At 35.8% G+C, this 13,855-nt stretch overlaps 1 protein-coding gene across 1 annotated transcript in view; it reads right to left on the bottom strand.

The window, feature by feature from the left end:
• Ccdc178 (coiled-coil domain containing 178) overlaps positions 1-13,855 on the bottom strand; it is a 386,593-nt gene that overhangs the window by 236,913 nt on the left and 135,825 nt on the right. The window contains 1 exon segment of the mRNA XM_087188664.1: positions 10,115-10,298. Within this exon segment, the coding sequence (XP_087044790.1) occupies positions 10,115-10,298 (184 nt within the window).

Raw genomic sequence — 13,855 nt, 5'->3', positions numbered from 1 at the left:
AAACCAAGCAGCAATGATCAATTTTGGCTATTACTTTTACCAGCTTTCATGAAAAATCAAGAATTTAAATTCAATTCTTAATTCAATAAAAGCTGTTAGACAAAGAGCAAGAGTGATATGCTCTAAATTTGACCAGGGGTCAGGCATAAATTCTTCAGATTAAAAATTAATGAATTTTTAGAATGTCTATTGTATAACAACTTAAAAATACTATCAATCTTATCTAGAATTCTTATAGAAGCTGCATAAAACAAATCAAGCCTTGTTTTATTAGAATTGTCTTCTGTTAATTAAAGTAGAAATGCTGTGAGTAGGTCTCTTCTGGAAGAAATAATACCCTGTACAAAAGCTTTCTAGGTTTCTGACTTTCATTTTACTAAAATGAAGGACCTGTGAACCTTGCCTCAGAGATAAACACATACAATAGTCTGCAATTACCCATAAGAAATATATTCCAGAGTCGTGCTGAAAACACCGAATCAGCCCGCTGCAGACAGGCAGGTCTGCGGACGCGGTCTCGAGGCTAAAAACACTGAATCAGCCCACGCCCCAGCAGCAATCCACTGGACCCCACTCCCCTGCTCCTTTGGCCTCTTCTCTGCACAGCCGCCGGTTTCCACACTACAAAGACGCAGAGGACACAAGACCACCAGACCACTGTACTGGAGCTATTCAAGTTCTCAGCATTTAAAGAATTCCTGCCCAGAGGTAGGGGCTTCTGAGCTGCCAACCCACTGTCCTGGTCCAGAGGAAGGGGCTTCCAGGCCGCCAACATTCTCGCCACTCCTGGCCCAGAGGAAGGGGCTTTCAGGCCACCATCCCTATTGCCGCCCCGCCCCACCTCTCCCAGCTCAAAGGAGGTGAGCCGCTCAGGCGCCAACAGCACACCACCTGCCCTCCCAGTTGAAATGAGAAAACAGATAAAAAAGTCTCAAAACCAGACTTCCAGATCACCTACAGCAACCCCAAAGGGAAATGAGATGGAACACTCTGATACTCAACCACCTGGACCCACTGGACTGGCAACAAAAGGGGATCTGGAAAAAAGGAAATCAGAAATAATTTCTCAGATAACAGGAGAAATTGTGCTCCTAGTGCAAGACGTGATTAATAAATCTAGAGAGGAGCTGAGGAACATGATGGAATCCCAACATAGGAAGCAAATAGAAAATAAAATAGATGCAAATAGATTTCCAGGAGATGAAAAACTCCATTGAAAGTCTACACAGCAGAATGAGCCAATGTGAGGACAGAATTTCAGATATAGAAGATAAGATTGCAATTAGTGACCAGGAAAAGAAAAATTGCTTCAAAATTATAAGGGAACATGAGAAATCAATCCAGCAGCTGCTAGACGATGCAAAGAAGAATAACATAAGAGTAATCAGAGTCAATGAAGAAACAGGAAAGAGTGCAGATGACATAAAAAAACTCTTTGCGGAAGTAATGGCAGAAAACTTCCCAAGCAGGGGAAAAGAACTAGACATACAGATAAGTGAGGCATATAGGACTCCAAATAGCCTTGATCAAAACAAATCTACACATACACATGTAATTGTTAAGATTCCAGAAACTCAACAGAACAAAGTTCTGTTCTCTAACAAGCAGTTAGAGAAAAGAAACAAGTCACATACAAAGGAAAGCCCATCAGAATCACAGCAGACTTCTCAACACAAACCATCAAGGCAAGAAGAGCTGGGAGTGACATATTCCAAGACCTAAAAGAAAACAGCCTCCAACCCAGACTGATGTACCCTGCAAAACTATCTTTCAAAATGGATGAAGAAATAAGATACTTTCATGAAAAAGAGCACCTTAGGAACTTTGTGAATACCAAACCAGCACTCCAAAGAATTTTACACAATATCCTAGGAACAGACATTGAGGATCACAACCCCAGGAAGCAAAGCAGAATGAACCCATCTGGCATGACAAGAAATTAAATGTAAAGGGGGAGAACCCAACAAAAAGAAAAAGTCATGGCAATGACAAGTCAATACAGTTCAGTTATAACCATCAACATTCATGGTCTCAATTCACCAATCAAAAGAAACAGACTGGCAGAATGGGTCAAGAAGCAAAATCCAACAGTATGCTGCATACAAGAAACACACTTAATTCAAAAGGAAACTCATGGACTGAAAGTTAAAGGGTGGAAAACAATACTCCATGCGATGGAAACCCCAAAAAAGGTAGGAGTAGCTATCCTCTTTGCAGATCAAGTAGATTTCAAACCAACACTGATTAAGAGAGATGAAGAAGGACACTACATCCTTGTAAAGGGAACAATCCAAGAGGAAGAGATGACAATCATAAATATCTATGCACCAAACACTAGTGCACCCAACTATATAAAAAAAAATACTAACGGACATGAAAAGTCATATATGCACTAATACAATTGTAGTGGGGGACCTCAACACCCCACTGTCACAAACAGATAGATCAACTAGACAAAAAATAAGTAGTGAAATAGTAGAACTCAATCAAACTCTTGAACAAATGAACTTAACAGATGTTTACAGAGTCTTCCACCCCACCAAATCAGAATACACATTCTTCTCAGCTGCACATGGGTCATTCTCCAAAATAGACCACATACTCACACATAGAACATGTTTAAGTGAGTGCAAAGGAATTGAAGTTATCCCTTGTATATTATCAGACCATAGTGTGATGAAATTGGACATCCATAGCAAAAGAAACTCAAAAAATTTCATAAGCACGTGGAAATTGAACAACACACTTCTGAATAACCAATGGGTCACAGAGGAAATTAAAGAAGAAATCAGACAGTTCCTTCAATTAAATGACAATGACAATACAACATATCAGAATTTATGTGACACAATGAAAGTAGTCTTATGAGGGAAATTCATAGCAGTGAATACACATATTAGGAAAACAGAACGAGCCCAATTAAACAACCTGATGCTGAACCTCAAGCTTCTAGAAAAAGAAGAGCAGGACAAACCCAAAGCTCTTACAAGGGAGGAAATTATAAAGATCAGAGGAGAAATCAATGCAATGGAGATTGAGAGAACAATACAAAAATATCAATGAAGCCAAGAGTTGGTTCTTCAAAAGAATCAACAAAATTGACAAATCCTTAGCCAACCTTATGAGAAAAAGGAAAGAAAAGGCCCAAATCCATGCAATTAGGAAAGAAAAGGGTGAAATTACAACAGACACAGCAGAAATCCAGAGGATCATTAATACCTACTTCCAGAACCTATACGCCAATAAGATGGACAACACAGAAGAAATGGACAGATTCCTAGATGCTTATGAATTACCAAAGTCTTACAAAGAAGACCTAAAAACTCTGAACAACCCAATATCAACCAATGAAATTGAAAAAGTAATTAAAATCTTATCAACTAAGAAAAGCGCGGGCCCTGATGGCTTCACTGCTGAATTCTACAAGACATTTAGAGAGGAACTGCTGCCACTACTGTTTAAACTCTTTAATGAAATTGAAAGGGAAGCAATACTCCCAAATTCATTCCTGGAAGCAAGCATCACCTTGATCCCCAAAGCATAGAAAGACCCAACCGAAAGGAGAACTATAGGCCAATCTCACTAATGAACATAGATCCAAAAATCCTTAATAAGGGCCGGGAATTTGGCTCAGTGGTTCCGGCGCCTACCTCGCAAGCGCAAGGTCCGAGTTCGATCTCTGGTAACCCCCCTCCCCCAAAAAAGTCCTTAATAAGATACTGGCAAATAGAATGCAGAAGATCATCAAGAAGATCATACACCATGATCAAGTGGGATTCATTCCAGGGATGCAGGGATGGTTCAATATACGAAAATCAATCAATGTAATACACTATATCAATAGAGCCAAGGACAAAAACCATATGATTATCTCCATAGATGCAGAAAAAGCATTTGACAAAATCCAACATGCATTTATGATAAAAACTCTACAAAAAATTGGAATAGATGGTCTCTACCTCAAACTGATAGAAACCATCTATGAAAAACCAACAGCGAATATCATACTAAATGGTGAAAAGCTGAAATCCTTCACACTAAAATCAGGAACAAGACAATGATGTCCACTATCACCACTCTTGTTCATTATAGTTTTGGAAACACTAGCCATGGTTATTAGACAAGAGAAAGAAATAAAAGGAATAAAGACAGGAAATGAAGAAGTCAAATTGTCATTATTTGCAGATGACATGATACTCTATATAGAAGACCCCAAGAACTCCACCAAAAGTCTTCTAGACTTAATAACCAAATTCAGTCAAGCAGCTGGTTACAAGGTCAACACACAAAAAGCAATAGCTTTCCTCTACATGAATGACAGACTCACTGAGAGAGAAATAGTGCAAATAATTCCTTTCACAATAGCATCCAAAAAACTGAAGTACCTAGGAATCAACCTAAAGAAAGAAATCAAAGACCTCTTCTCTGAAAACTATAGCACTCTGAAAAGAGAAATTGAAGATGATATCAGAAAATGGACAGACATCCCCTGCTCCTGGGTAGGAAAGATTAATAGATTGAAAATGGCCATATTTCCAAAACTGCTATATAGTTTCAATGCAATTCCAATTGAGATCCCAGCAGCATACTTCATGGATCTTGAGAAAACAATCCAAAAATTCATTTGGAATAAGAAGAGACCCAGAATAGCAAAAGTAATTCTAGGTAACAGAGACATGGCAGGGGGTATCACAATCCCATACTGGAAACTATACTACAAAGCTAATGTGATAAAAATAGAATGGTACTGGCAAAGAAACAGACCTGAAGACTAGTGGAACAGATTAGAAGATGCAGAAACAACACCAGACACACTCAGCTATCTTATCTTCGATAAAGGAGCCAAACACCCTCACTGGAGGAAAGATAATCTCTTTAATAAATGGTGCTGGAAAAATTGGGTTTCAACTTGCCAAAGATTAAAACTAGACCTATATCTCTCGCCATGCACTAAACTAAAATCAAAATGGATTAAAGATCTAAATATTAAAATAGCAACTCTGAACCAGTTGGAACAGAGGTTAGGTAGAACTCTTGAAGACATCGGTGTAGGAAAAGATTTTATGATCAAAACCTCAGTTGTCTGTGAACTTGCAGAAACAATCAACAAGTGGGATCTCTTCTTATTAAAAAGCTTCTGCACAGCAAGAGAAACCACCAGCAGTGTGAAGAGACAACCCACAATGTGGGAAAAAATCTTCACCTGCTTTTCCTCAGACAAAGGTCTACTATCTCGAATCTATAAATAACTTAAAAAGATCAGACCTCCCAAATTTAAAGACCCAATCCAAAAATGGGCATCTGTAATGAACAGACATTTCTCAGACAAGGAAGTAGAAAGAGCAAAGAAATACATGAAAAAATGTTCAACGTCACTGGTCATTCGAGAGATGCAAATGAAAACAAGGCTGAGATTCCACCTCACTCCAGAAAGAATGGCTGCTATCATGAAATCAACTAATAACAAATGCTGGCCAGGCCTGTGGGGAAAGAGGAACCCTGCTCCACTGCTGGTGGGGGTGTAGACTGGTGCAACCACTGTGGAAATCAGTATGGAGACACCTCGAAGAACTAGTAGTGGAAGTCCCATTTGACCCCACTGTTCCACTGCTGGGGATCTTCCCCAAAGAATTAAAAGAATCATACCACAGTGATATATGTGTACCCATGCTCATAGCAGCACAGTTTGTGATAGCTAAAACTTGGAAACTGCCCAAATGCCCATCAACTGGAGACTGGATAAAGAAAATGTGGTTTTTCTTATTAAATGGAGTACTACTCAGCCATAAAAATGAGAAATTGGAGACATTTATAGCTAAATGGATGCACATTGAGGCGATACTCTTAAGTGAAATAAATAGGACACACATGTATAAATACCGAATAGTTTCTCTGGTGTGAGAAATTGAAAGTGTAAATGGGAACTAAAATGTATGATAGGTAATGTGAAATAGGAAGAAAAGGGGCAAAGGGGAAGGAGGTGGGAGGGGTAGGGGAAAGGAAAGAAGGGAATGGAATTAATACGAGAAAATGGAAAAATAGGAACAAAATCTTTGTAAATAGGGAGAAATGGAGGGGTTGAAGGGAGGGCTGGCCAAGGGTGAAAAATAAGAACCAAGAAAGACTATGTAATGGTGTAAATTTCCAATGATGAATGTCATTATATTGTATACCTAAAATGTACCAATGATTAGAATGAATAATTGATAATGCAAATAGGAAGAAAAGCTCCAAAGGTGTAGGGGTAGTGGGAAGGGCAGGGGAAAGGAAAGAAGGAAAAGGAAAAATGCTGTGAAATGGAAAAAATGGAAATAAAGTCTTTGTAAATAGGGAAGGGTGGAGGGGGTGAAGGGAGGGCTAGGAATGGGGAAAAAATAAGAACCAAGATGCATCATATAAAGGTACAATTTCCCAAAGAGAAATGTAATTGTGTTGTATACCTAAAATGTACCAATAAAAGAATAAAAAAAATATTTTCCAGGACATCCAATGAATGCCTGAAACTGAGGTTAGTAAAAACCTATATATATGCTATGTTTTTCCTCTGTATGTACATATATATATCTTATAATTTATATTTAGGCACACTAAGACATTAACAAAATAATAATAAAATATACTGTGATAAAATTTTTAGAATTACTAGTCTTATGTTTTGAGGTCATTATTAAGTAAAATAAAGGTTATTCAGTGCAAACACTACAATACCACAATAGTCCATCTTATAGTCAAGATGGCTCTTAAGTGACCAACAGGCTGATAGTAGCATATACAGCATGGATACGCTGGGAAAAGGGATGATTTACATTTTAATTGGGAGAAAGAGCAGCACAGCACAAAATTTCAACATTCTACACAGAATGACACACAATTTAAAACATAATTAATTCTAAAATTTTTCATTTAATACTTTTAGAACTTGGCTATCTGTAGGTAACTAAAATTAAGGAAAAGAAAGAAGTTAAGGAAAGATAAAGGGGAACTTCTATAGCATATGAAAGGTGGATCAAGATTTTTCTCTGAAGAATAAGTTAGGATTAGTTAAAATATTTCATAAGTATTCAAGGGAAGTCTAAGACTCTAATATGTAAAATTAATGGGTATATTACTGTGGAGGATCTAATACATCATCACTTTCTAGCATTAAAATTACCTTCTAATATGGTTATTTTGAAGTTTTGAACTTGATTAAATCTTTGTTGGTCAGAGTATAGGTCTAGCATTCTACTATGTTAAATTCAGTATCAGTTGTCTTGGGCTTTAAACTCTATAGTTACCTTAAAACTCTGCTACTTTGGATCAATCATTTTGCCACTAAAATAAATGTGTTAGCTGCACAATATTGCAAGCATTGAAGCAATTAAATTAGATGTTAAATTAACATATATAACAAGTCCAACATAAAATAAGTTTGAGGAATGCTCTCTCTTCTTTCTGCTTTTTTCATTCCTTTCTACTAACCTGTCATACCCACTCTTCTATCAGGATTGCACCACATTAGAGAAAAATCCCTCACAGATCCTTCAACTGAAGTATTGAGAAAAGCTTAACATGTAGTGAAAGCTTTTCAAAATTTTATTGTGGCAATAACATATTCTGACACAATTCTGGATGTTTTTCTGTTTCACTATTTCAACATCATAATTGACTACATACTACCCTTTTATTTATTGACTTACCTCCTATCCCACTTGGTGAATACTTTCTAGCACTTGGTCAATACTTTCTAGCACTTGGTCAAACAGCACTTTTCTGAATAGGTCAGTTATTAGAAATGAAGATTGTAAAATTTGAGACAAATTATTGTTATAGCTTAAAAATGCATGAAAGTCCTAGCTACCCTCGATGGTTCAGGATAGCTAGCTTCTGTTAATTGACTAAAACATATCTTCGTTTATACATTAACTTGAGAGAGCATAATTCAGAGATTCTACCATTAAGGTTTCAAAATTTTACTCCTCAGAATTACCCCAGAAGTGAAATTGCTATAATTAATTTCTGGATGATATTTATTAAGGATTAGTTTCAGGCCAAGATCAACAAATATATAAATGTGCCTGCAAAGAAAACATAATGCTCAGACTCAGAGGAGTATATAGATTTTCATTAATCATTCAGCAAAAGGCAGTTGGGTCATTACATAGATGCTATACATGAGTTACTACAAACCTGAGTTGTCTAAGGGCAAACTAGAAATTTAATTTTAATTCAGTACTACTCTGACCTAGGCAAGCGTGTGTACATTACATTATAGAAATTTAATGCCACGTATGTTCAGGTTCAGATATAAGCAGGAGTGTTTAGCAATTGGGAATGGTTTCTAAATGGAGCAATTTCTTTCTATTGCTTCTTCCAATGATAGCTCAGAAACCATGGAGTAGAGAAAGAATATGACAAACGCTTTCTTCAGTTTGACACGAAAAGACAGAAAGGGGAGCACTCTACTTGGGTTTGCAAAGTAAGTGCTATAGTTTGGATCTTGAAAGTTCCGCAAAGGTCCATCCTTTAAAAGCTTGGTCCCAGGACAGAAACTATAGGAAAATGTTGAAACCTTTAAGAAGTGAAGCCTAGTGGAAAGTCTTAGGTGACAGGGCAGTGCCCTTGAAGGTGACTGTGGAATGCATTTCTCTCCATGTCTCTCTTTTGGACACAATGTGGTAAATGGGATTTCTTTGCTATGTGCTCCTACCAAGAGGTACTGTGCTGCCACAGGTCCTAACAAATGTGGCTAATTTGCCATGGACTAAAACCTCTAAAACCATGAGCCAAAGTAAACTCTTCCTCTAACGTGATTATCTCAAGTATTTAGCAAGTGCAGTGGAATCATACCAAATTTGCACTTAATCTATCAAAATTTTTATAGCATGGGGATAATTTTGAAATTTAAAAATGATAATAATAATAATAATTATGATAATGCAATGCAACATCCCACTCGATAAGTGAGTGTCACACAAAAGGAGCCATATGTCTGAAGAAGAAAACATAATTTTTTGACAGTTATGGGAAAAATAATTGAATGATACGAAGGGTTTCCAGTGAATTGAAAAAGTTAAAATATATTGCTAGGCTGCCAAGTAAGTGGATGATGATGTCTTTAATTATATCTTCAATGAAAAACAAAATTAGAGAAATGTGTTAATAAAAATTAAATTATAAATAATATATACAGTATTATTGTATGTTCTACATTGTATACATAACCATATGCCATATATCTTTAAAATATCATAATCTTAAATTTAATTTTTACTATGTACAATATTTACCCTGTTTATTACCTTTTAAATAAAAAGACATTATGAACCAACTGAGTACTCACTGGGTACAGGTCACCAAGTCAGCTGAACAGCTGGATTCAATGAGGAAACTACACCTCAGTCATTCAGTACAGAACATTTCCTGGCAGAGAATCTATATGTCCCTAATTTATACATTCCAATGGAAAGTTTTCACTAAAGATAGTGACGGCAACAGGTTTATGACACACAGTATAAATTATATAGTAATTTTATGCTTCTAAGTTTTTCATGAGAAAATGCCAAAGATAGAAGTGTGGGCGTGTGCGGTGTGATGGATGGAAGCAGCCTGCTAAAGTGGCCTCCCAGGTGCAGTAAAATGGGACTGACATTGCAACAAATGGCAGGGAGGAACTATTCATCATATGTCTCCCAAAGCACTGGATTTGAGGCATGTGAGCAGTTGTTTTTGTAGCACTATAGTCTACACATTGCCCGGTCCTCTGGAATCCAATAATTCACAAATCCAATGTAGGTACTTCCTGTATCTTTGTTAGAAAGGATGTAAGGGTACAGCTCAGAATTCCCTGTTTCTACCACTTGAATCTGAACCAAGCCCCACACTCCTGGTGCTCCAAGAAGTTTATAGTTGAAAATAAATAACAAAAGATAGATACAAAAGTTGATTCGGAACATTGAAGTCTCATCCTTTTCTATGCAAGCTGGGCCTTTGGAAAGATATGATTTTCGTATTTTTCAAAAGAGACAATTTTTAGACTATTTACCCTTAAATTAAAATCTAATGATTGAGATCAACTCAATAAAATTCAAGTTAAATGCTTTTTTTCATAGTTAAGAACACAAAGATACATAACCTTAAATTTTCTTCTCACTTCTGTTATTTTAAGTTCCAATTCATCTGTTTTATGTTTGGTTACATGGAAAATAGCACCAATTTGATAAGCCTCTTTGTAGAGGTGTTTGAGATAATCATTATTCTTTGACTTCAGTCTCAGTAAAGATTGAATTTCAGATTCATACATCACTTTTCTTTTTATACTACAAAATAAAGCAAAAAAGATTAATATACAATTATGTTAAGAGAATACAGAGGAAAATATATTTAATAATAACAAAAGTATATTTCATGTCACCAAAACCACAAAACAAGACAGGTAATTAAAATTCAAATATAGAAAATATGTCCCAAGACTTTATGTTTTCTGCATCTCCTATTGATTACCCCTAATTATCAGGGTGTGCCCAATCTCAGAAGGATATGAAAAGATTGGAGGCCTCAAAGCTTAGCTTTCAGAAGCACCTAGTGCCCTCAACAAAATCTAAGAACATATTTTCAGGTCTATCCTACATCTGGTAAATCATATCCTCAAAGTAAAATCTTCTGTAATCCATGAAGATGATTTTATTAAAAAATTTTTAAATGGAAGTGTAAAAACTAAAACAAAAGCATGAACTAGACCAAGGTTTCCCAACTTCTGTAATACTGACACTTCAGGCCAGAAAATTCTTTGTTCGAGTGGAAAGAATATACTGTGTATTAAAAGATATTTAACAGCATCTTCTCACAAGATGTTGTGACTCTGTCTCAGGAGTTACAACCAAAAATGTCTCCAGACTTTGCAAATATTTTGTGGTGAGTGTACAAAATCATCCCAATTAAGAGCCATTTGATTAGAAGAATGGTCTCCAACCTTAGATGTACTTTATAGTCAACTGAAAAGCATATAATAAGCCTCTCTGCTTCCAGAAATTCTGGTATAACTGACCCAGGGTAGTGCTCTAGCTTCAATATTTTCAAGCACCCCAGGTCTTTCTAATGGGCAGCCAAGAATTGAGGTACCCATATTAACTAGATAAGTATTTCTCAAGTTTAGTATGTATAAGAGTCACATGGAGAGTGTATTAAGTTACAGATGCTCAGGATTTAGTTTCACAGTGTGATTCAGTAGATGTGAGATAGACCTGAGAATACACACCCAGGTGATGTTAATGACACCTGTAGCAGACCACACTTTGTTCAATTCACATTGCTCAAGGTGTTATCATCATGATAAATGTGTTTAAAAGAAAACAGAGAAGATTGAATTAATATGGCCAACACAGAGAAGATTGAATTAATATGGCCAATACAGCTGATGTGCAATACCCTCTTTACCTCCCCCACAAAAAAAGACTTAGTTAGAAAATAATAAGCCTTGAAATCTAGAGATCAAAAATGCCAGCCTCATTCAGCCAATCCTTGCATTACAAGTCACCACTATTCTCTTGGTCAACGGAACCTCTGTAGGTGGGTAAGGCAAGGACTGGCTGATTGGTGCTGGCATTTTCAATCTCTAGTTTTCAACCTTGATTGTTTTCCAGCTAGGTCTTATTTTCAGGGAAACATGGTAGCAAGAAATAAATATAACTGATGATGAACTGCATTGATCCCTCATTCTTACCTAGTCCAGAGAAGGATATAATATATAACGATGATGTACAAACAAGAACAAACATACAACAAAGCATGCCTGAGACACAGAAAGCCTCACGAATAATGTAATCATCTCTGTAGAAAAGAAATGGGGCTAAAAGTCAAAGCAGGCATTGGAGAGCCACATCAGAAAACTGGTTGAATTATTACATCAGGTGAGTGACCAAGTCAAGCTTCATAGATTCATAGCAAGGTTCTCGATTAGGTGTGCTTGCTTGTAAAAAGAGCAATTCACTGACTCAGACTATACATATAGAAAACTAGGAGTGAGGCCTTTAAGATGAAAAGATCTTGAGGCCAAAAACTGGACTGAAAGAAAGATGACAGACAAGATCAAAAAAAGAGCAGAGAGTACTGAACATCAGAAAATAAAGAACTAATTGCTAGAGATATGATAAAATAGCTCAATAGTAAATACAAAGAGTAAGAAAAGTCACATAGAGAAAACACACATAAGGGGATGCAAAAGATACCAGAGAAAATGATTTTCTTCAAAGATAAGCAAAAATAAATGTCAAATTCAAGTTTCATACATTGTTAAATTATCATTCAAAATTGATGGACGCAATCAGTATAGATTTAAAAAATTTACCACAATGCTCTCATTCAAATAACTATCAAAGAAATTACTTCACATGTATGTAAAGCAAACCAAAAGGCTAAGTCAGAAGGCATAATTACAAAATTAATTAGGAAAGATCAATAAATATATGTATTGACTCTGAAATATTACTATGTAAAAAAGGCATGGCAATGGTAGAAAGATGGGATAATTAATTTTTGCTAAAATATGAATAATAGGAGGACATTAGAAAACTAAATAGCTCATGTTTTAAAAGAAAGGATATAACATGAAACTTATAAGACAAATCTAATGCAAATATTGAGGGTATACCAATTAAAATCATCAGCTTATATTTAAAAAACAATATTCCATGCTGCTGACAATGTAAAACCTAAGACCAAACCACCAGGAAGGTTTGAAAATAGACATTTAGTGCAGCAACATTAATGTCATGAAATATAATTTGATACAAAAATTATGACTAAAAAAGAAAAGGAAAATAGATAGTAAAAGAAACAATCCAAAAAGAAATGAAATAATTATTTACTTCAATGCTTCTGACTGTATGTTCTCCAAATATGTGAAGGAAAATCCCCAATTAAAGGAAACAATGGACAAATCAACCCTTGAATCTCTACTAGAACATCATAGGACAGGAAATAGGCTAGAGGGGAGATGTATGCAGCGAAATTAGAGCTGAAATTTTCCACTTCTGAAAATCAATATGGATCACCAAATTTAAAGGTATTACTTAGGGTTAGGCTGTATAAGTTACACACACACACACACACACACACACACACACACACACAGGTAGGTACGGAATATTAAAACTTCAGAACTCTCAAACAATAAAAGAAAATTTTATCATTCCTGGAGTGTGTGTGGAGGGGCAGATTATTTGCAAATCAATTATATCCAGAATATTATCAGATGTCTTACCAACCAAAATGAAGTGTAAATAATCTTGAAATTTATGAGAAAAATTGACCTTGGATCTAGATTATGATACTTTGAGAAAAACTTGGCTGAAATGGATTGAGTAGAGAATGGAAACGGGCATGTTTATTTTGATAGAATTTGCTATAAAGAATAGAAGAACAGAAGTAGGATGCAAGAATAAGTTTTATTTTGCATTTATTTTGTACCAGACCAATATGCTATGTTCAAACGCTATTAAGGAGAAATAGTGATTCATGGGAAAGAGGAGATAATTATCACATGGAAGTTGGCTGGTAAAAGAAAAACATAATCCTTATTTGAGTCCATCTATATTGGATGAGTTTCATGGAAAGATGATAGCTAAAATTGACAGTGACCTTTTTAATAGAGCCTTGCTAAATTGCTAAATTGCTGAATCAGGACTCAAACTTCTGAAACTCTTTTTTGTATTTATGATACTCTATTGTTTTATATAAATTGTATTTCATATGCTATAACCTTTAGAGTCAACCAATCAACACCCACTTCTGGTTAGACTATCAGTCATGTTTACTTCACCCACATTCCTGTGCTAGAACAGTTCAATGAAGTATGCTGATAATTTAGGTCAGTGAT

Source organism: Heterocephalus glaber, unplaced genomic scaffold, assembly GCF_053883595.1.
Source record: "Heterocephalus glaber isolate CG9 unplaced genomic scaffold, H.glaber_assembly_v1.0 deba00000331, whole genome shotgun sequence".
NCBI classification, from domain to species: domain Eukaryota; kingdom Metazoa; phylum Chordata; class Mammalia; order Rodentia; family Bathyergidae; genus Heterocephalus; species Heterocephalus glaber.
Note: the sequence above shows the minus strand (reverse complement) of the source record. Positions and strands in the feature narration are given on the sequence as shown.